Consider the following 23,618-nt stretch of genomic DNA (forward strand, 5'->3'; position numbering starts at 1 on the left):
TTTACTTAATCGAAGTACGTAGACGTTTTTTAATTCATCCCTCGAGGGGGTAAAATGGTGGCGACGGTAAAGTTATCGGTAAAGTTTAATAAATTTCACGCGTTCAGCAGCTTTAGCTTATTTATATATTAATGATAATAATGATTTTATCATTATTGTCGCATCTCTGAAGCGTTGAAACATTTTGGTTTATCGAAATACAACTCTCATCTTCTATAGTAGGTGATATGATCTGGTGCTCCAATTGTTAATTGGTTGATCATAGATACACTATAGAATAAATGTTATCTGTTTCGTATGCTAGTTTTTTCAAGAGAATCAGGTCGTGAGTTGCCAGGATGTAATTTTTTTTTTGTGTAATATAAGACATTGGCTATGCAATCTTTATATTCATGAACCCAAGTTCATATTCAATTTCCATAAATTCTTTTGTTTAATTTTGAAATTAATGCTTGTTTAAATTTTATTTATTCATATTTTAACTTAGAATAAATGTTAATTGTTCTGTCTATTTTCGTAGGAAACTATTTTATATCATGTCATAAAATCAAATAACTGAAAAGATAATTGACTTATTTTTATGTGTTCTATAAAACTGTTGTTACTTTTGTTCGGCATAAAAGGAACGCAAGAATGAATCAGTTAATGAGTGACTGAATAAATTAATCAATAATATTTTTTAGTTAACTGATATCTCGGAATTAATCTATAATTTCTTATAGATGTAAAATGGAACTCTCTATCAACACACGTGTGGGGAACACGTCCTCTTATAACCTGGGTACCTTCAAACGAGGCGTGAAGAGACATCTTGCGGGCCGGCATGGCGAGGGCGACTAGTGCAGCTCATTTTTTCTGACTGTACTGGTTTTCTTCGGGTTTCGACTCCTCTTCCACTTACCATCAGGAAGAGTGGAGTCATATATACATTTTTTTATTTTATGGAATAGGTTGGCGGACGAGCATATGGGCCACCTGATGGTAAGTAGTCACCATAACCCACAGACAACGACGCTGTAAGAAATATTAACTATTCCTTACATCGTCAATGCGCCACCAACCTTGGGAACTATGATGCCCCTTGTGCCTGTAGTTACACTAGCTCACTCACCCTTCGAACTGGAACACAACAATACTGCGTACTGTTGTTAAGCGCTAGAATATCTGATGAGTGGGTGGTACCTACCCAGGCGGGCTTGCACAAAGCTCTACCACCAAGTAAGCCATATGCCTGACCAGAACGTATAAGAAAGCTAGTATTTGGACTGACGATGAAATTTACGGTATGAGTCATTATGTACATACATATGTACTATGTAGTACATACGAGTGCCATACAAATTTATTAAAACGAAGAGAAAATAAACTCAGCAAACAGATAAAATATTAAGGAGCGTTTCGCTTTGGGTATCTGAATGTTTTTAAATATTTTGCTCCAATATTGCTTTTTGAGATAGCACTCGTTCCAGATACTTTAAATATATTACATTGAAATGATATTTATTGCCTGGATAACATTTAAATGAAGTTATTCGCAATTAATCGAATTTAATTAAGAAATCTGTTGGAATCAGAAACAAAAGTCCTTTTTCCTTTAATAATATTTAGCGATAACCTGTTACTCTGATGCATTCATTCTTTTGTTAATGGTTCAATATTAAATACATATTATTAATAGTGGTATTATATTGTAGTCATTGCTTTTGAACATGTGTTTCTTATATTTTTCGAGGTATAGCATTGGGTATACTTGTCCCTTTTTGTTTTAAAATCTCGGTATTTTTTATTTTTTTTATTTTATATGATAGGTTGATGAGCAAAAAGGCCACCTGATAGTAAGTGGTCACCACCGCCCCTAGACAATGACGCTGTGAGAAATATTAACCATTCCTTACATCACTAATGTGCTACCATCCGATGGCCCTTTAGCACGTCCGCCTACATATGTCATAAAATATCTAATAGTGCAAGGTATACCTGTATGAAATACGCTAAAAATGGTACGAAAATTTTTATAAAAATTCAGAGAAAACATGCTAATATTATATTAAAAACTTGCGTGTATTTTCGAAATTGAGCATAAGAACGTGCCTTGAGCTTAGTTAGCCCTAACGAGCCAAACGGGGTCACGCAGAAACCTACTAACTAGGTTTTAACGAAATTTTCGAGCCAAAAGCGAATTGCCTGACAACCAGGTAGGAAACACCGATGCCCGTTATACAATTTGCATTTTATTTTTTCTCTTACTACGCCTTTATTTCAATTAAACAGCTGGATGTTTGTTGTGTTATCTTTCCCTTTGAAGTTTTGAGATATCTGTCTAGCCAACAACATAATGACAATCTGTTAATTTCTCAATGGTGGCCTCTCCCCGTTTTGAGGAGAAGATTTGGTGCATATGACTACGCTATTCCACTGCGGGTTAGTGAATTAACATGTAGCCGAATTTCGTTGAAATTAGACACATGCAGATCTATTCACGATGTTTTTAATCACTACCGAACATGAGATGAATTATAAACACAAATTAAGCACATGGCAAGTGGTGCTTGGAGGTTTGAACTCGAACGGCTTCTAGTCTAGTCGTTCCATCAAAATTGCTATTTAGGACATTTACACAACAATCTCAAAGTGAAATTAATATTTTTTAATATTGGACAAGCAAAATATGAGTAAAATAGTATTCATAAAACTTGTTGATATTACCGTCTGTCTAGTTTCCAAGGTTAAGTTGAAGTTGAGGTGAGTCAGTGTAATTACATACACCAATGACATAACAATGAAATCAAAGTTTCTAAAAAATATACAAATATCTAATAGATTATCATTTTTAAATGATTATGTTACATCCAGCGTGGAATGTAAATTATTGAAAAAAAAAACTCAGTACTTATTAAGATTAAGTGCTTCCATTCAACAAATGGTAGTCTAGTTATCAATATGCGACACTTTACGTACGTTCCTAGAACGATCGTGTCTTAGCATATCATCATCATGTCGTTGCAATAAAATAAAACGACTTAACACACACCTTAATCTAAAATTATTTTGGACTTTATTCCAATTGTATATGACACTAAATGGGACAGTTTAGTGGGCAGGCTCTTTGATACAAACATTGCAATAAAAATAAAACGGCTTAACACACACCATGACGTAAAGGTTTTTGGACTTTATTACAATTAATATGACAATAAAACTGTATACAGGCTATATATTTTCCGTACCTGATACTAAGGCGTAGCGAACAGATTCCCTAAATGAACAAAATAAGCCATTTACAGGTATTTGCTCTCTTGATTTTTTTAAAATAAATAATAGAATACAAAATTAGAATATTTCGGTCTTCATACGTGAAATACGAAATTTTAAATACGGTGTTATCATCGTCTTTGTAAGGATGCTTCTGTTTCGAGGCAAAACGTGCGTCGAGTGCAGTTTGTCATATACATGGTGACTTGTGAAGGTGTACAGAGGCGGTGCTTAGTATATCTTATACTTCAAGGCATACATCTTTTATTTTTAGTATAAACAACTTTACATTTAATTTTCTTTAAAATTACGTCACTAATTTTTAAAACTTTGGATAGTGTAAGAATTGTTTCACGTGGTGTAGTTATGTCGCCAATGCTTTTAGCATTATGGATTAAAAACCTTACAAAAAAAGGTAAGGTAAAAGTATTTTTAGTATCAGATAATAAAGGCACATTGAAAATGTCTTTTAAATTAATTCTAGAATTTTACTGTTGTTAGGATCAACCAATCATAATAGTGTGTATCTGAACTGATATCGACCAATGTTTTATTTCAACACAATATCACACTTGAAGTATACGGCTTGGAATGTTGTCATGCTGTCAGTCAAAGTGCATTGACCTTTTGATGGGAGTTTGCAGACACATGCACTCCTTGAAAATTCTGAAATTTCCATCTAAAATTTACTAAAAATACCTACTATGAAATATGTTTGATTATTGTAACATTCTTTTTTAATTCATAGATATTATACGATATTCTTTGTGTGCGGAGAGTATGCTTTTGTGTGTAAATATCCTTGTAGTAAATTGTTCATAACTTTTATTATAGGCATTATAAGAAATTCTGACCATTTAGAGTATAACCTCGCCGTTGACCTTTAGGACTAAAACTAAATTATATATTTTTCGCTCATTTATTTATTCAGTGTTGCTGTTATTTGTTAGAATAACTGATTAATGGATTTCGATAAAGCTATACCATAACCTTAAGAACAAGATTATAGCTGAGATGACCCAGTGGTTAGCTGCGTGCATCGTAACCGATGAACGCGAGTTTAAACTCATGCAAGCACCACTGAATATTCGTGTGCTAAATTTGTGTTTATAATTCATCTCGTGCTCGGCAGTAAAGAATAACACCGTGTAAAAATCTGCATTAGATAGTAATGAAAATTAGCTAATTATTATAATATCAGAATCTATTAAAGTATTCTGAAAATGATTATGAAAGACAATGGAATTATAACGAGTCAGTTATCATTTCAAAGCTCATTTTACAAAGATCGTAATGGAGGACATTTCGACCCTCCCGTATCTTTTATTCAAGATCTTTCAAAAGAAAAAACATCTTGAACAAGGGTATGTACGGTTCTTCAACCTTATACACGATTAATGGCTAGAATCAATCAAACTTAAGGTGTTTATTGAAATATAGGGAGAAAAACTTGTACAAAAATGGGAGCTGTAAAGCTAGTTAATACTATATATGTATGTATGTGTATGTAGTTGATTTTAGTATTAAGACAAGCTGTTGTTGAGAAAACAAACTTATGGAACATGGTATCGAAAAGTTGAATTTGATATTTAAATACAGTTTTTAATATGAAAATTTAATATGTAATTCAGTAATTTCCTATTTAATCTAAGCGAAAATATTTATTTTTTATAAAGGTTTTCCTTTTTTAAACCTAAATAATAGTAGATATATGCATGTAATGTAAATATTATATATACATATAAATGCTATGTATACTCCAACGAAATCATACTCGAATATCGAAGCATCAAGTTTCAAATTTCAAACTTACCATTTAATTTTGACGAAAATAACATTGAAATTTTTCTTAAGGCTCATTACTAAACACATTTTAAATAAAGCATTATATCAAACTCGAGTTGTTCAGTCAGTTTGTTAGTAGCGGTGTCCTAGTTTGCTCATATAGAATATATGATAAAAATATACAATGAATTGCGATCCTTCCTTTTTTAAATCGTGTATAAACGTTTAAATACATAAATCAAATGTATCGTTTTTCGTCTACATTTTTGAAGTTAATTATAAGTAGAGCAACATTCATGCTATAATTGTACGCTATCTGCATTAAATCGGGTAGAAGAAAAAGTGGTCAACTTAATCTCATCCGGTTTGTCTGGTAAGGATCACTCATTATAAGGGTTGGGGGTCATGCTTCTGTTTATTTGTACAAGGTCAAGCTTACAAGCAATTTAGATGTCTTGTTTTAACTTACGTTTTTGATTTAACATTATATTATTACACTGCGAAATTTATATTCATTTCATTTGCAATATACATCCCTATTTATTAGTAAATGTTATAAATTGGTAGGGTTATATGATGTGGTTTGTGGTGACCATATTCTATTCATATTCTGGCACCGTGAGAAATCTTAAAAATTACCTACGTAACCGATTCGGTACCAACCTACGGAACTAAAATGTTATGCTCTTTGTGCCTGTAGCTATACTTAGTATTGTTGATTGGCGATTAAATAAATATGCTTTATCTTTTTAAGAGGCTTTTATAAGGTTGGGCTGTATGTATGAATGTAACTATGTAACGGAATCTTTGAACGTGATTTTCAGCTATTTCCAGATGTCTAATTAATTCGTCTACATTTGCATTCGTATTAAGTGCCAATGACAATGCAATTAGCGTGTTTTGTTTTTTTTTTTTAAACTATTATTTATTCTTTCTAATGTTCAGTTGCTAAAGGTTGAAAGGGATATATCAGTACTGGTAATAAGTCATACGTTATACTACGTTTGTTATTACCAAGACATAATTATTTAATACTAATAAAATGAAAAATAAGTTATTTTATAGATGCAAGTCTGACTAATGAAAGTGTAATTTTTAATAAATTAAAAATGTAAATTAAGACGAACATTAAAAATTTATCGTTTCTCTGGGACCGCGATTATGTTACAGAATTTGCTTTGTGTCAACCATTTTTGGCTTGGTCGTGATTTACCTTAGAATATTTTTGTATGGGCACATGTTAGTCGTTCAAAATAAATAGTATAAGATCCAATTGATTGGTGTAGTCATCCCACACTATTTTACCTATATATATGAATGCTTGTAAAACCTTATAAGGTACTAAAGGAAAGAAAAGTTATTGTCCTACATCTGACTTACGTCCTTTCGTTTGCGCAGAAGATATGAAACTAATTATCTTCCAGCAACATTTCATCCGATTCATGCAAATTGCGTTAACATGTTTTGTTTTTGATCAAATCAAAATATACTTTAGACTTTTGCAAGCACTTTTAATCGTTATTTAACAACTATGTAAAGTCAAGCTACCACTGGTACCGAAAGTAGATTCTATCGAGAAGAATCGGCAAGAAAATCGGCAGTAGTTTAACCATCAAGAATAATTATATATACGTGATGTTTAACCATTGCGGTCTGCCATCTCTTGTGTAATACCTGTACAAATAACACAAAAACAAAGTAAACTTCATGAAAAATCCTTTTGGCTTTTACCCAGTATTATGAAAGCTAATATTGCTTCATATGAAGCTATTACACACTATCAATAAACAGACCCCAATAGTATTATACATCACAATCTGCTCGTTCGTGCCCTTGTGACCTAAATATGTAGGTTTCGGTACGACTGTCTGCTTTATAATAGCGTTAGGACCGAGCGAAATACGGTTTGAATGAATCAGCCAATTGCTAAACAGTATCATGGTCTAACGACTTTTTTTTCATACTGGTCATTCACTGTTTCATGAGTGAGATTTATTTTTTGTACTATTTTATTGTCTGTATGTTAGCTTAAGTAAGTATTATTTTCAAAAATTGTTTAATTATTTTATTGTATCTATTATTTAATAGTTATAATATATAGCAAAAATTGTTTGTATGTCACTACTATAGTATTTTATTACGTTTTGAAATTAGATGATATGGTTTTATTTCGAAAAGGTTAATCCTGTTGAGAACTGTTGTATAAAGTTTTAATGGAATTCTGTTTTTATTAATAACGAATATTTTAAGAATAACATATAAATAATATACAACAACAAGAGCTTGTAAATTTCCCACACCTGGGCTAAGGTCTCCTCTCCCTTTGATGAGAAGGGATATACAAATAACATATTTCACCACGCTTTTCCACTGCGGATTGGTGGAATACACATGTGGCAGAATTTCTATGAAATTTGACACATGCAGGTTTCCTCGCAGTGTTTTCCTTCACCGCCGAGGACGAGATGAATTATAAAGAAATTAAGCACATGAATTATCAGTGGTGCTTGCCTGAGTTTGAACCCGCAATCATCGGTTAAGATGCACGCGTTCTAACCGCTAGGCCATCTCGCCTCATTACATATAATATACAACTGATAGGACGATAACTCAATTTAAGAATACATGGTCGTTCTCTCTGAAAGCTTTGGATGTTGAATAGTTTTAATAAAACTGTAATCACATATCTTTAATATTCTAGGTGATAAAAGTAATGCAGAGAATTTTTTTTTTTATGGTATAGGTTGGCGGACGAGCATATGGGCCACCTGATGGTAAGTGGTCACCATCGCCCATAGACATTGACGCTGTAAGAAATATTAAGTATTCCGCGCCACCAACCTTGGAAACTAAGATGTTATGTGCCTTGTGCCTGTAGTTACACTGGCTCATTCACCCTTCAGACCGGAACACAACAATACCGAGTATTGTTATTTGGCGGTAGAATAACTGATGAGTAGGTGGTACCTACCCAGACGGGCTTGCACAAAGCCCTACCACCAAGTAAAATATAAAACAGCATATTTTTGAAATCCGAGATGGCCCAGTGGCATACGTCCCCACTAGGGGCCCGGGTACCTTTCTGAAGGCTTTTACGACGTGAAAAGATTTTATTCAAAGTTTGTGGTTAAACTACCCAGACACCTTTTTTTTTAAATAATAAAATATCAGCTGCATGTATATGATGACATTCTTGAAGCTATAGTTCCTGGGTTTAACACAGCAGTTCTACGAGACATGACTGTACAAGACTCATAGTCTGCTGTCACTCAACTTTCTTACCAATAATATGGATATTTTCGAAATGAACGGTCGTAATCATATATTGTATAGACGCGATGAAGAAAGGTAAACTAATAAAACCTAGTTCCAACTTCGCAAAGTCAATACATCCTTCTTGGGGCACGTATTCGTTTCCATAAAAAAACCACAACAATCTTGAACATGACATTTAAAAATTAAGTTTATGTCAAAAAAATCTCAATACAAGATTAAAATAAAAAAGTGTGAACATTTATTTATTTCTAGGCACTTTATATAAGTAATTGTATTTTACTGAAATACTCTGTAATAAAAATAGTAAAGAAGCTTAATTACTGAGTTTCTTGCACGATCTTCGCGGTAATATATACTTTCCACACAGTTTGTAGATGCACATTTAATTCAATACTCGAATAAAGAATATTTTAATCAACTTTTGGTAAAATCGTTGACACCACTTATAAAACAATAAATGTAAATCAAGATCTTGAATATTTACTTGAAATATATTATAGCAATCATATCACATCTTTCAGACTCAATCCTAATACGAAACACGGGAGCAAGTCTGTATTATTTATGTACGCTGCTGTCGTTTAAGAAAATCCATAGTTTATCCGAACGACTCGATCCGATGAAATATTTATTCTTTATTGCTCGTATTATAAATGTCGTGTGGGCTATTTCTTGCTGTGGAAATGGTCTGGAAGAATACGAATCCAGATATAAATGGTCATATACAAATATGAACAAATTGTTTTTATATGTGTGTGTCATTTTATTTATGCGTGTAAAGTATTGAGAATTATAAACACATGTGAAAGTTTCGTGTTGTTTGAAGGATGTCTGTGTGCGTTTGTGTTTATGTTAATGGAAATTAAATAATGTTATGCAAGATGTCGAAACTGCTCCAAACATTAATCAAAATTACTTCCTATTTTGAATTCATGGAATTCGATTTTTGAATATCAAATTTCTGACAAACTTCCACGTTTTAATAATCTGTGTACATTAGGAATGTATGTGTTTCTGTAAGTATGTGTGATAGGCACGTCGTTTCAATCAGATTTAAGGATGATGGTATGTGTGTATGGAAATGAGAACGAAGTTCGTGGGAAATGGTTTGTGCCTCTTATATTTTGAGAATAAACGATTACATTGATGCCAAACCTAATTTGTACATCTGATTAAGTTTTCATGATACATTCAGCCGTTTTTAGTATTAGGAATCTATGATTAATAAAAATAAAATAAATTAAGTATCGTCCATAAGGAAAAAAACTACTGAGTCATTACGAGATCTCTGAAAGTACTGATCCAATTGACTTGAAATTTAATATAACTTTTATCGTCACGATCACTGTGAAAAGATTTTTGAGAATTTTAACTTTCACTTTTCAAATGAAGGAGAGGGTAGTTTTGTATAAATTTTCCCGAAACGTAGCCTTGACGGGAGCTGGATATAACTGAACATATATGATTAATAGCATTATCATTACGTTACATGACATATGTATATGTGAAGCTTTTAATAATACCCAATCAACATACTGGATCAGTTTTTATTCCGGGAAATAAAAGAACTCCCGTGGGATTGACAGAAATCGTCTCTTTATCCGACGTCCGAACAGTTGCTCGTTAAAAGATATTCCTGTTCGTATTTCCATTGTTTTCTTTCCATAGAAACAGAATATAAAGGCTGCCAAAGCTTTGGGGTATAATTTCAATATAAATAGTATTTTTATACAATATTTTATTTATAAATAAAATAAATAAAACAGCGTGGGGTATTTGACTATAGTACGGATTTTCATGCAGGATTTACATATATATGTAATTAAATAATTATAAAATACATACATTGATTGGTGATAAAGAGAAAAAAATTATTGATTAAAAAGAAAAATCATAACGACTCTAGTAGCTGGAAGGATTCGTGAAAACTTCTCTGCGTTGGTACCAATTATTCTTTAACTAAACAGAAATTTGTTTTAAAGGTTGAATGAGCTTGGATGATTGCACACATCGGGAAGAAGGAAATAAATTCTTAGTTTCCAAGGACGGTGGAGCACTCATATAAATTTAATTATTATTAAATGTAAATTTATTATAATATATAATTAAATTTCAACTGAACACCTTTTACTTACAGGTAGCTGACTATTATTAAAAAAATGATTTAAGTTTTTATATAAGGCACTTTGAATCGTCTAGGTACAGCATTTAATGAAAATTTTAAGCGATATATTTAAGCTATAATTAAGTTCAAAAGATCAGAAGTAAATTCGACGCGTTAATTGCTAATTTATGATAACTAATTTCATTCCTATGGATTCATTGGCTCGAAATGGGTTGAGTTTATTAACGTTTTAGGGAGCCACCTTTATTAGTACTCTGAAAGTATGAAACAAGAACATTTTCTTGTCAGAGATTCTTATATACATCCTAGATGGCCCAGTATTTAGAACGCGTACATCTTAACTAACAATTGCGGATTCAAATCCAGGCAAGCACCGCTGGATATTCATGTGCTTAATTTGGTTGTAATTCGTCTCCAAACCTTAGAGCATATTCCACCACGGTCCTCTAATGCGGGTTGGTGGATTCACATGCGGCAGATTTTTGTTGAAATTAGATACATGCATGATGACAAGATTGGTGACTGTGATTTGACACGTGTGTATCTCCAAACTCAAACAACATGGAAAAACAAAAACAATGGTGAAACAGTATGGTGAAATAACATCCAAAACCTTTTCTTCAAGTGAAGAGGAAGCCCTTCTTTTCCTTTGTCAGTGATTTCTATATACTTTATATAAAAATATAGTCATGGCAAAAGGATATTCCGATGGAAATATTCGATATTCTTATCAATTATTATATTTAGCTTAATCAAATTGCGAAAATATTTTCATTGACCCTTTCATTTTTATGTGCGTTTGCTAGATATATCTTAAAAATAATAACATCTAATTCAGTATTTATGATAATATAACACAAAAGTGATGTCAGATATGAGACTAGACAAAGTCATTTCCATTCGGAAAAGAAAAAAAAAATCGACACAGTTCCACTCAGTCTAATGGAATGGGGTTACTGAGGTCATTTAGTAGTCTAGACTGCGGGTCTGAATTTGGTCTAGACACAACGTCACCCAGTGAGGTTAAAACCGATTTAGGGCTAGTGACGCCAGTTAGTCTTTGATCCAGTGTGATTTTAGTTCCGTATCGTAGTAACACTCGGGATAGACCAATTTCAATTACTTTAATTTTAAGATTTTGCTAAATAGTTGTTTGGAAATATTGTGACGTATCACCATGATTTTATTTCATAGTAAGCAACAAATTCGTTTACCGCTGTCTGTCCCTATGTATAGATCTTTAAAATTCATAGCGGATCTTGATGCTGTTTTTTTAATAGATAGAGTGCTTCGAGAGGAATGTTTTTGTATACAATACGTGGACAATATAGTAAAGAAACAACAAAAAATTTTAAGTTTCTAATTTTTTGTCGTAAATATACAAATTGCGCTTACAATGCAAACGCTGGGTGATCCCTACAAGATAGATCGAAATAAGTATTGTTCCCGTGTGTAGCCGGGACGGGTCTAGCATTTAACAAAACATCGTCAGATAATAAAAGAAAATCGATAAACTATTTTTGATGTTGCATATTAGTGTCAAACAAACTATGCTTTTACTGTAACCACAACGTGTGACTCGCAATTCTATCCACCGATCGTGAAATACCAAATTGAAAAAAAAAGTTTATCGACGATTTTATTCCAGACACAACGTGCAATGTAAAAATATCACATTATAACACAAGTCCAGTTGTCCTTAGGAATTATACAAAGAAATTACGTAGCGTTGCAGTCCCGACGGGACGCAAATTCAATTATCCCGCGTGGAACCTGGCGTCCCGAGCATCATATATGGCTTATTGCATTTAACTGTCCCTCTGTTCTCTGTTGGTTGGTAATGAATGTTATTAGCTCTTTAAAGGCTTAAAAATACTGGAGCTCTGTTGCAACTCAGATACTACTTAACTTGTAGCAAATGATGTCTATAAATTTCATGTTGTAACACAAATAAATAAATATTGGTCAAAAGCACATACATTACTCTGATCCTAATGTAAATAGCTAACGCACTTGTGTTATGAAAAATCAGAATTAACGACGGTAACACGCAGTTCCAAGATAGTATAGAAAATTAATGAAATTTTCCTTCGAATCAAACTCAGGGTACTTCGACGTGATGTATCGATGAAAACCGGTTTACACATTACTCGACCACGGAGGTCGTCGTCAAAGTAGGTGTTTTGAAGCATACGATGAAATTACACGAACATTACACGCCTTAAGACTGTTTTGCATTCCCGTTGGGAATATTTAACTGTCCCACACAAGTCCCAAGTGTCTTTAACTTATTCATCAAGCTTACTTTGTATTTATTTATAAAAAAGGGATGACTGAAAGACAATTGCGTGTGGCGGAGATGAGAATGCTGAGAATAATGTGTGGTGTTACGTGTATGTATAGAGTAAGGAATGAGTACATATGAGAGAGTTTGAAAGTGACTCGGGTAACCGAGAGCTATGTGGAAACCGGCTCTCGTTGTATGGTAAGGGCATGTTATGTGGAAGAATGAGGAACATGTTGTGGGAAGAAACGATTGATGGATTGTTGAAAAACGAAATGGTTAGAAAGAATGTTACTTATGAGATGACGTTTGTCAGAGAAGCATGGAAGGGAAGATGTTGCACCAACCTCAAGTAAAATTAGGATAAGGGCAGGAGGATGATTACAAAAAAAGATTGCAAGTTTTGTAACGTTGCAGAATTCAATATTCCGTATTTATACACGTCGGTTAGACAAACTGATCACAAATAAATATATTATAACGAATGAATAGCGTTCAGACTTGGACGTAAAATAGTTTTAGAATTGCAACTAGGAGGTTGCTAGAAGTTATCCTGACTTAGAATTCGATCCCAAAGGAAGAGAGTTGATAGCAAGTGTGAAGTCTGAGTGTTGATGTAAGTTTGTACGGAACTTCTATTCAGCGGAACTGCCACGGCTACAATTTTAAAACATTAATGTCGTTCGGATATTGTAGAACTAGTTCTGTCTTCAGCATTCACGGGCTGTTCAACTGAGCACTTCAAATAAATTCAAGTATTCTTATTATATTTGTATATTTTTATTTCCCTTTATGGCTTTAAGATTTTTCTATAACTGGTTCGGAAAGTATATTCTACAAAGAAGAACTTACAAGAAACTCAGGAATTACTCTTTTCCATTTCAATTACAGATTATGTTAGTAAAATGCAATATTATTATAAATCCTGTCTGGAAATACTAAGTGTATGCTTTTTTATCTTTAACAATATAATCTCCTTTTGACTACTATACTTTATCATTTCTTTTTTACTTTTTAACGTTTGAAGGTGAAAATAGTTGCGGAATTTTATTTTGGAAACGAATATAATGCTCTACGAAGGATGTACTAACTTTGCTCAGTCAGGAACTAGATGCTATTATTTTATTAATATATGAAAAAGAGTAAAATATCGGCTAAAATTGTTGTTTCAAGCACTTGCACGTGCTACTGAATTTTCATGTACTTCATTTGTTCTTATAAACCATTTCATGCTTGGCAGTGAAAAGGCATCGTGAACTGTGCCATGTGTCAGTCGAAAATCTCTATACAAATTTCTATCGTGCTACATTGGAGCGATGTAGTGGAATAAGCTTCAAACCTACCTCTCAAAAGGAGGACTTAGCCGTAACAGCCGTAGCAGAGTAACATTTACAGACAGCTACACGGTCGATAGTCAACAGTCGGTTAGGCGGTTTTACGAATGAACTTTCACCGAAAATCTTAAGGCACAGCATATATTAAATATTGTTACAGCTTATGCAAAATGTCTTATGTGGTTTTACATGTATACCACTGAACCGTTTGGAATGGCATTTTTCAACCCACTTCAAAAAGGAGGAGGTTACAGAATTTTTTTTTTTCTTTTTTTTATGTCGAACACCGACTCCAAATATAATAAATACTTTTAAATACATCGTACATCGTATCGTGAATCGACTTTTAAATACTGTAATGGTTTTCATCTCATTTTACTTATGGTAAATGAAAATAGGATTTCTAAAGTAATAAAAAAAACTTATTCTAGACTATTTAAAAAAAATCGACAAGTAACGAATATGAGCCTTTCAAGCGATGTATAATAACTGATATCATTTGTTCATCATGTTATTATCACTTTATTCTTCTCTCCTCGATTAATATACATACGAAATACGAACGTAAACTATACCATGATTTCTTTGCTTAGAAATAAAAAGTTTACTAAATAAAGAAAAAACTTGTAACATATACCGTTAACAGTAACGAAGTAGGAGTATTTATGTTAAATTGAATTAGTCTGTAACTTAAGTTTCCAGCTGTACGTTACCCAAGTATTAGTGCTTAGTTGGGATCGCTGGAGCTAATTAAATTGCAACACCGCTGAGAATTCCAACTAGCTGAGACAACGCTGAATGTCAGATAAAATCAATACCAAAATATACTCCTGGCAACACTTTACAAGTATTTATGAATAGACATTTTACACGATTACATTAGACGTTAAACTAACATCGATTCGTAATTCAAATAATAATAAATCATATATTCGAATGAGCGTAACCGCCAAGATATTAAAGTCGCAGTCATTTGTTTTTACAATTTGGTTATAGGTATGCTTAATATCTATACTCATATTATAAATGTGTGAGTAGCTGTCTATGTGTTGCTCTTTCAAGGTCAAACTAATAAACCGAATTTGAAGAGATCTGGTATAAAGCAACCTTGAAGGAAGGCCATACTTTACTTTTGTATGCCTAACACCTGACGACCGAGCCTTACAACTAAGTAGTACTAAATAAATCAATAAATACTACGGGCTTATCGATCTTTCTCCTTAAGACCTTGAGTCGAATACTAAATTATATTTATTAATCGACGAAGTTCAAATTATCCTTGGGATTTTGTTATACAAACAACGTTTTATTTAAGGCGGCATATAACGTATGTTCCATTTTCATTGGACAGGCCTACATTCAAGCAACATCTACCTCAATTTAAAATCTCCAAAACGTTCTACAAAGATCGTTCGTGATAATGAGTAAAAAGTTTCAAAGGATGAAAAAAAAAATACGAACTTTCTTGGGCAGAACTTTATGCAAGCTCGTCTGTGCAGATACCACTGCTCGTAACTTTGACAGGAAGTTTGTACTGCGGTTGCTTTGTTATGGTTTGAAACCAGAGTGAGTTAGTGTATAAGGGGCATAAAATCTTCGGTCCATAAGTAGCTACGTAAAGGCGATTAAAGAAATGTCTGTAGGTATTGAAACTCAAACTCAAATTTCTATATTCAATATGAAAGCATTATACTTTAGCACTTACATATTGATAGTTAAATTAAGCACTACTACCAGTTTAGAAAAGAGGACACATCATGACATGACCTGAGAAGAACCGGCAAAAGCATGTGTTGTATAAAAATAGAAGAAACAAAATTGCAGTTTATCATTGTCAAGTTTTCAATTTGAGTTTAAAAAAAAATAACTGAATAATTATTTATTTTACTTTTATCGATTGGATTAGTTGTGAATCGCATTTTAATATTCTTATTCCAAAACTAATCTCCGCAATAAGTCAGCAATGCTAAGTGAGGTTTACTTGGTCTAATTAAACTGAAACATCGTTTAACTTCTCGAGATAAGTATTGCTTAGGTAATTATTCTCGAGATTTAAGATGAAGTTACCTTAAAGTCTTAAGCTTTGAATCTTTTAAATAACTTAAGAATAACAGTAAAATGGTATTGTGTCGTGACTGAGTATTCCAAGTCAAATTTTAGAGTGTCCAAAATGGTAAACCTTGTTTTTAGAGTTGGCAATTGTGTTGAAAATTGTTTTTCATTTCTTACCACCACTTAAAATCAGCTGATTTGTCTTCTATTTTTGGTATTAATTTATTTTATTTAACCTATTTTAATTTTGTCGCATAAAGTAGATAAAAAACTGTTGGCGAAAACGTTTTCTATAGTGGAGACCGCGTCTCGGCAAACATAGTGTTGGACGGACAACAACGGACCCCAACGATGTCCGTGGACGGTGTACGGTGGACGATTTACGCAAGACGGCAGGCAGGAGCTGAATGCGAGTAGCCAAAGAAAGACCACAGTGCCATGCATTCAAGATGCCTATGTCCAGAAGTGGACAAACATGGGCTGCTAATGATGATGACGATGATGAAGTAGAATAGTCAGACCAAAACTGTTTGCTCATCTGCCTTCCTAAAATTAATTTCCAAAAATGTAAAATTTTAATCAATAATAATTTCTCATATCTCATCTAAAACATTCAATTATAACTTTGTATATCATAGTTGTAAGAGTTTTTGCTTGTATTAAACCATCGCTTATCAAATCGAATAACTTCACCGAACTCTTACTTGCTTTTATACTTGTGTTTGTGTAAGAATCACTTGCGCTAATTAAATTGCACCGCCGGGAACTTCTTGAGATGTGTATCAGACTGCAACATCAGATGGATTAATATGAAGACGGTACTAAGATTATATCTTACGATGGTGCTCCTTGCTTCGTTGCAAATGTATTGGTAACTAAGATCTGTTTCAATCAGAACTTTAAGTCATTTATGCTAGTATATATTCAGTTCGGTTCTATTTATAAAATAAAATGACGTTTTTGGTAATATATGACTTAGTTTATGCTCACATATTATTTCTTTGATTATTCTTATGAACCCGAGATTATTGGTCAGCTTTACCCGTGCAAAATTTATAAAAAAATCACACAAACGTTGATCGTGATATAGATGCTAAAAAATACTTTTGGAAATTTAAACTTCATGGACAGAAAAAGAGATCTTTATATGAATTTTGCCCGAACAAAGTCAGAATGGACGCAGTATTAAAATCATATTTTAGTTTACTAGGATACCTTAAAAGTGTAATATTTCCATTCAAATAAAGTAATCATCGGCAAATAAACTAAAACAAGGCTTTTTTATTACTCAATATCATAAAAATTCTAATTTTATTTTACAGTTAGTGAGATTTTTCTTCAAATTAAAATGGATTAACTTCGACCTCGAGGTATAATACAAATAAGCTCGACTAACGATATTGACTATATAATGGAAGATTTATTACCTTTAGGATTTGTGGTTTATGCCTTAATTTAAAGCAAATAACAAAAATTAATAAGATTTTATGATGCTTTTATATAAGTGAACTAGCGACCCGCCCCAGCTTTGCATGGATCTAATGCTGATACTAAATATACTATAGTTTATTTCTTATTTCTTGACTATATTGTCTATGTATTACATATGAAAACAGTCCTCTCGAATTACTCTATCTATTAAAAAAATAAACGCATCAAAATCTGTTTCGTAATTTTATAGATCTAAGCATAAACAGGGACTGACAGCGGTAAGCGTCTTAGTTTTATACTATGTAATAAAGATAAGTATTTAGCAATTCTTCGATGACATCGCAAAATCGAATGAGTGAAATGTAACAAATAAATATAAGTTTATAGGAATATGTTCAAATCAAAATAAACTTTATTCAAGTAGGCTTTTAGAAGCACTTTGAATCGTCATTTTACAATTAAGTAAAGCTACCACCGTTTCGGAAAGTAGATTCTACCGAGAAGAACCGGCACGAAACTCAGTAGTTACTCTTTTTCAACATTTAAAAAATACAAAATCAAGTAGTTAAATACAATTTTTTAAATTAATACATCCTGCTTGGAAGTCAACAGGTATTAACTCCACGCTTTTTTATCATCTAAAATCTAATTTTGAATATTTACATAGTACAAAAACTTCATCTGAAAGCATAGAAGTAAATAAAGAACAAGAGGTCGATTTGGGAAACAATTAGTTGCCGTTGCATTTAGTTGATGTCCGATATTTTCACAACTATTCTAGTCCACTAAGCGTGACATACTACCGTTCTAAAGTGTAGGCACTAACATAACTGCACTTTAACCTCTCACTCGTATACGATAGAAAGGCAATCTAACTACACAGAAGAAAGTTTAGGCGCAGGACCAATAGCGTCAGACATTTTACGAGGCCAATAACTTTAAATTGACCAAACCTTAGATTCGAATCGAAAACCTCTCAATCGGTTGGCTGACAGTTCAAAAAGGCATTTTAAATGAGATTTTATGTCGTCCTAACCGATTTCGACCGCAGTCAATCTCAAGAGAGAGAGTCAACTACATAAATTATTAAACATAAGTGTGTGAACACACACGTACATTCTCTAATCTTTCACGATCATACTCAAAGTCAAAAAAAAATTATTTAGTAAGGATATGTTCTGTTCGGAAAGTAACGTCACGTCAAGTAAATTCAGAATCTCTTTATCGATTGTCCGTTAGCCCACAAGACATTTCAAAGAATACAAATATCTAGAATAATTGGGGTAAAATAGGATTACAGTGTATTGTGTAAAATTAGACAACATTTCGACAAAATCACTGTAATTTCAAATAGTCACAAATCACTGGCCATTGAATAAACAAGTCACTAGTCACTTGCCACCTAGATTTTGCACTATGACAATTCTGATGTATGACAATGGGACATATTCATAATTAGAGGGAAGGTCTCCTGAAATTGACGAGTAAGTGCAGCCACAGGATGAATGGCGTCACTTCGCTTTTGAATACAGGAGCATAACATTGGCAACTTCGAATTCGTTGGCAGTTCGAAATTCGAAATTGAAAAATTCAATTCAATTGGTTGGACCTGCATTTATTATTAAGATGGCTTAGTGGTTAGAACGCGTGCGTCTTAACCGATAATTTCGGGTTCAAGCCCAAGCAAGCACCACTATATATATGTGCTTAATTTCTCTTTATAATTCATCTCGTGCTCGGCGGTGAAGGAAAACATCGTGAGGAAACCTGCGTGTGTCTAATGTCATCGAAATTCAGCCACATGTCTATTCCACCAACCCGCATTGGAACAGCGTGGTGAAATATCTTCCAAACCCTCTCCTTAATGGAAGAGCAGTCCTAGGCCCAACAGTGAGAAACTTACAGGCTGTTATTTTCCTTTTTTTACTGTATTATAAAAATATGATTACCGTTAGATAATCAATTTCCATACCATATAATAAAATAAGATCTTACCTTTATTTTTATTTCAGTGATACTTTGAAGTCTGTAAGATGGATTATATGTTTTTGTAGATAGGAAACATTTTTCTAAGTATGCAAAAGTCCTAAAACTTGTTCCCTGAGTCCCTAAAGATGCGTCCCTAATCGGAGTTGGAAAACTTGTATCCTACGAAAAGAAATAGATACAAAAGAATAATCAATCTTTTGACAAAAAACTTTAATATAAAGTAAATAATAATAATAATCAGACAAATATAAAGTATTTTAATTGTGACTCATGATTACTAGTACCTACTCTATTTTATACTAATTTATGATATGGAAAATAAGAAAAGTAAATTCTAGCTCCTATATTTCATTTTACATTTGTTTACACTTCACATCAGAATATTAATTACGTACTTAATTTTAATTATGTTGTAATTTTTGAAGCAAACATTCCCGGCATACCCTGCAGCGTGATCTCCATTATTGTTAAGCAAAATCAGAGAGTAAAACGATACTTTTTTAAAATATAAAATGATACTAACGGCTCGTCCCGGTTTCGTACGGGTCGGCATATTTTTTATTATATGCTTGCCTTTTATTTATATTTCAACTTATTTACACAAAAAACTTAATAAATTATATATCTAAACCTTCCTCTGTCTATTAGTGAAAAATGTAGGAAAATCCGTTTAGTAGTTTTTTAGTTTATCGCGAATATACAGACAGCCAGACGCGAAGTTCACTGTTGACATAATATTTTTTGTGATATATCTATGGACGAAATAAACGAATAAACATATTTGATAAGTGTGAAAGTACATGTAAAGATTGATTGTTTTATGCAGACAAGAAGGCATCGCATCTCAACTGTAGGTATCGTGCGTGACACTAAGCGAACCCATTAATATTATCAGCACTTAGAGGCTTAACAGCCCGCATGATGGCGCATAGTAAAAAGCGGTTGGCTTCAGGCTGGTCGTAAAAAACTCCTTCATACTTTTCGTTGCAATGTTATAACTGATACCGTGCTGACCACACATTTATATTAAGACTGATAAGTCTCTTTACACGTTTTATACCCAGACAACACTGTCCTTTATTTTAAAAAAAAGTTCCACGTATTAAAATAAATGTTAAATATGATTTTAAAAGTGACGTTGGGTCAAATTACCTGATTCCAGATTTAGAAATATATTAAACGAATTCTGAAATAACTATTTTCAATCCAACTCTCGAAACAAGAGTTTTTTTGCACACATAAAATATATGTCAAGTCGTGCTCAAATATATTGCGCTGTCAACACTTGATAGGATAGAAAAGGAAGGAAGATAAATGGTGTCCTTGTCTCGCTGGATGGATTGTGCAATCGTAGACTTGAAACGGCTTTGCTTTTGATATTGTATTCTATTTTTGAAATATTTTATTTATTTTAATAAATGCATTCAAATCATATTAGACCTTTTTTTGATAACAAAACAAATCGGTTTATTACAATAAACATATTATAATCCTATTAATTATTAAATTTACATCACTTGATGCAAATTTGTATACTGCTAAATTATTCTATGTTTACTCTCTGCTTCATATCTGTTGTACAATATTTGTAGAAACCACAAATATTAAACTGACCATGTTTGTATATTGGACCTTAAATTGAGTCACATACCTGCAATTGAGTGAGACATCTCTGCACACTTGGCTTTATGGCTTTACAAATGAAAATACTTCGTCAATGAATTGACTATTATGAAATTATGAATATGTATAGGAATAATTTAGCAATACATTTCAGGAGAGTCTCTTAAAGTATGATTTCCAAAAATCTTAGCGTATACGTATATGTATATAGCGAAAACTAAATTTCATATTAGTAAATATAAATGGGCCAAAATTTCGAAAATCTCATAGTAAGTAGTTAAGTAAAACAATAGTATACAACAACCTTACAAATCCCCGATACAAGAAAACACGTGTGATGGAATATGATCTGACACACCTTCACCATCGATCAGGAGACGATTGATGATGACGACTAGTCGGTAGTGCTTGATCGGGCTTGACTTAATGATTTTTGATTAAGATTTATGTACAGGAATTACAAACCTACCTAAAATATCTGAAATTATTTATATGTGTTATTTGAAAATGATTATAAGCCAAACATATAAGTTTCTATTAGTGATTAGACGATAAAGTATAATTAGTAATGTCCTCTATAATATATGTAATAGGACCAATCTCCTTTGTCCTCAGGTACAATTCAAAATTGACCACGCTAGCCTTACCGTCAGTGATTTTCGAGCCCAAGTTTAAAGGATCAGTGCGAAATTTGGTGTACTCGGATTTACCCGGACAGCCACCCCGGAGACAGGAGTTGCGGCATTCGAGAGATTTGAAGGTAAGTCATTTATTTAAGCTAGAATGATGATTATAAGAAGATTGTGGAATTTTGTCATGTTCTTCTTACCTGTATTTTAAACACACACACACACACACACACACGCGCGCGCGCGCGCGCACACATATTTAACTTCAAATCCGTACATGTCAATGAGAAGTATTGCTGTTCAGTTATAAGGTAATTAAATTCATTTGTTCACTTACTATTGGTTTCAAACTGTGAGAAAGTAGTTTTAAAAATTAAATTTAGAAATTGTTAATACAGAGAACTGATGTTTGTTTTGTAAGAGAGTTACCTTAAGTCGAACGGAGAGGGCATCAGTTACATACTAAATAAATAACCGTATATATATATCATAAGCAACACAATACAACACAACCACACACACACACACACACACACTCAAGTGGAACAATGCTTAACCTAATTGGAAAAGGTACCTAATTTTAAATAAGTATAAAATGATCGCCTCCCAAGGACTTTTATTAAAGGAAGAATAAAGCTGAAAGGAAAATATAAAATTCCATGCACTCAACTATATTTTATAAATATCTCAATTTTCCACGCTCATTGTCAAGCAATATTAACCCGCGGAAATGGGAACTTAGTCTGTTGTAAATAGAGTTCGTTTTAGGATGCACGGTTAGGTAGAAAACGTTCAGTAAATCCAACAAAGAAATTCCATAGCGTTCTACTTTAGTTCAAGTCAAAAGCAGAAGCGTGTACAAAGCCTTAATTTCACCACACAAATGCGTATACCTTTTTCCACGTTTAACAGTATACGAGTATTATTATCGTGTATTTTAATTAATGATACAAAAAATATTCGTTCAAGGACTTCTTGAAATGCAACGTGTGAGTGACGTCAAACTCGTTGCAAAAATTTATGAAAAATGTTGTTAATTGCGAAAAATATTTGACTTTGGATATTTAAGTTGAAAATTTAATTATAGCTACTGTCCACCACCGTCCATAGACAATGTCACAATGCGCAAACAACCATAGGAACTGAGATGTTATGTTCCTTGTGCGTTCATTGGCTTATTCACCCTTCAAACCGGAACACAACAATACTGAGTACCGTTATTTCGTGGTAAAATGTGTTGTCTTTTGTTTTTGTTATCATCCACTGATGTTATAATAATTGGCTGAGCGATGTAACGCTTCGTGAAATATAAAAATGTATATTTTTATTCTTAAGTAGATGTGGATGATATTTCAAGTGCTTGAATGTATTTTGATGACGGCTTATATTGTTACAAGTAGAAGCTAAGAAAAGAGTAGCGTTGCCGTTCGCCAATGCAACAATGAAACCCTGTTAACCTTAAAACTTTTGACTTATTATGCGAGCTGACTCATCCACTTATAATATAATAATTTTAGTTTTGGTAGTCGAATAAGACTAAGATTCTACTGACCGATTTTCAGTAACGGTTACCAAACGGTATAATCAACTATGCAAAATATATATTATAGAAAAGTAGGTGTGCGAAAATAGGGGCACTTAATACCTTAATATTCATTGTCAGATGCGAGCACGACCTATAGTTTTCCTGGCTTACCATTTTATACCACCAATATGCAGCTAGTCCATTTAGGTATATTTGGTTGAATATTTTGTGAATAGTACGAAAACTTTTAAACAATTGTGTTAATTGTCTAGCAAATATATGACACAGCTAGTTGGAGACTCCAGCTAGGTCC

The 23,618-nt window shown here is 32.9% G+C and overlaps 1 protein-coding gene across 1 annotated transcript in view; it reads left to right on the plus strand.

Annotated features, from left to right (window-relative positions):
- Positions 1-23,618, plus strand: part of LOC124538649 (neurexin-1) — a 188,542-nt gene that overhangs the window by 67,980 nt on the left and 96,944 nt on the right. The window contains exon 4 of the mRNA XM_047115781.1: positions 21,767-21,911. Within this exon, the coding sequence (XP_046971737.1) occupies positions 21,767-21,911 (145 nt within the window). The remainder of the gene's footprint in view (positions 1-21,766; positions 21,912-23,618) is intronic.

Source organism: Vanessa cardui, chromosome 20 (assembly GCF_905220365.1).
Source record: "Vanessa cardui chromosome 20, ilVanCard2.1, whole genome shotgun sequence".
NCBI lineage: Eukaryota > Metazoa > Arthropoda > Insecta > Lepidoptera > Nymphalidae > Vanessa > Vanessa cardui.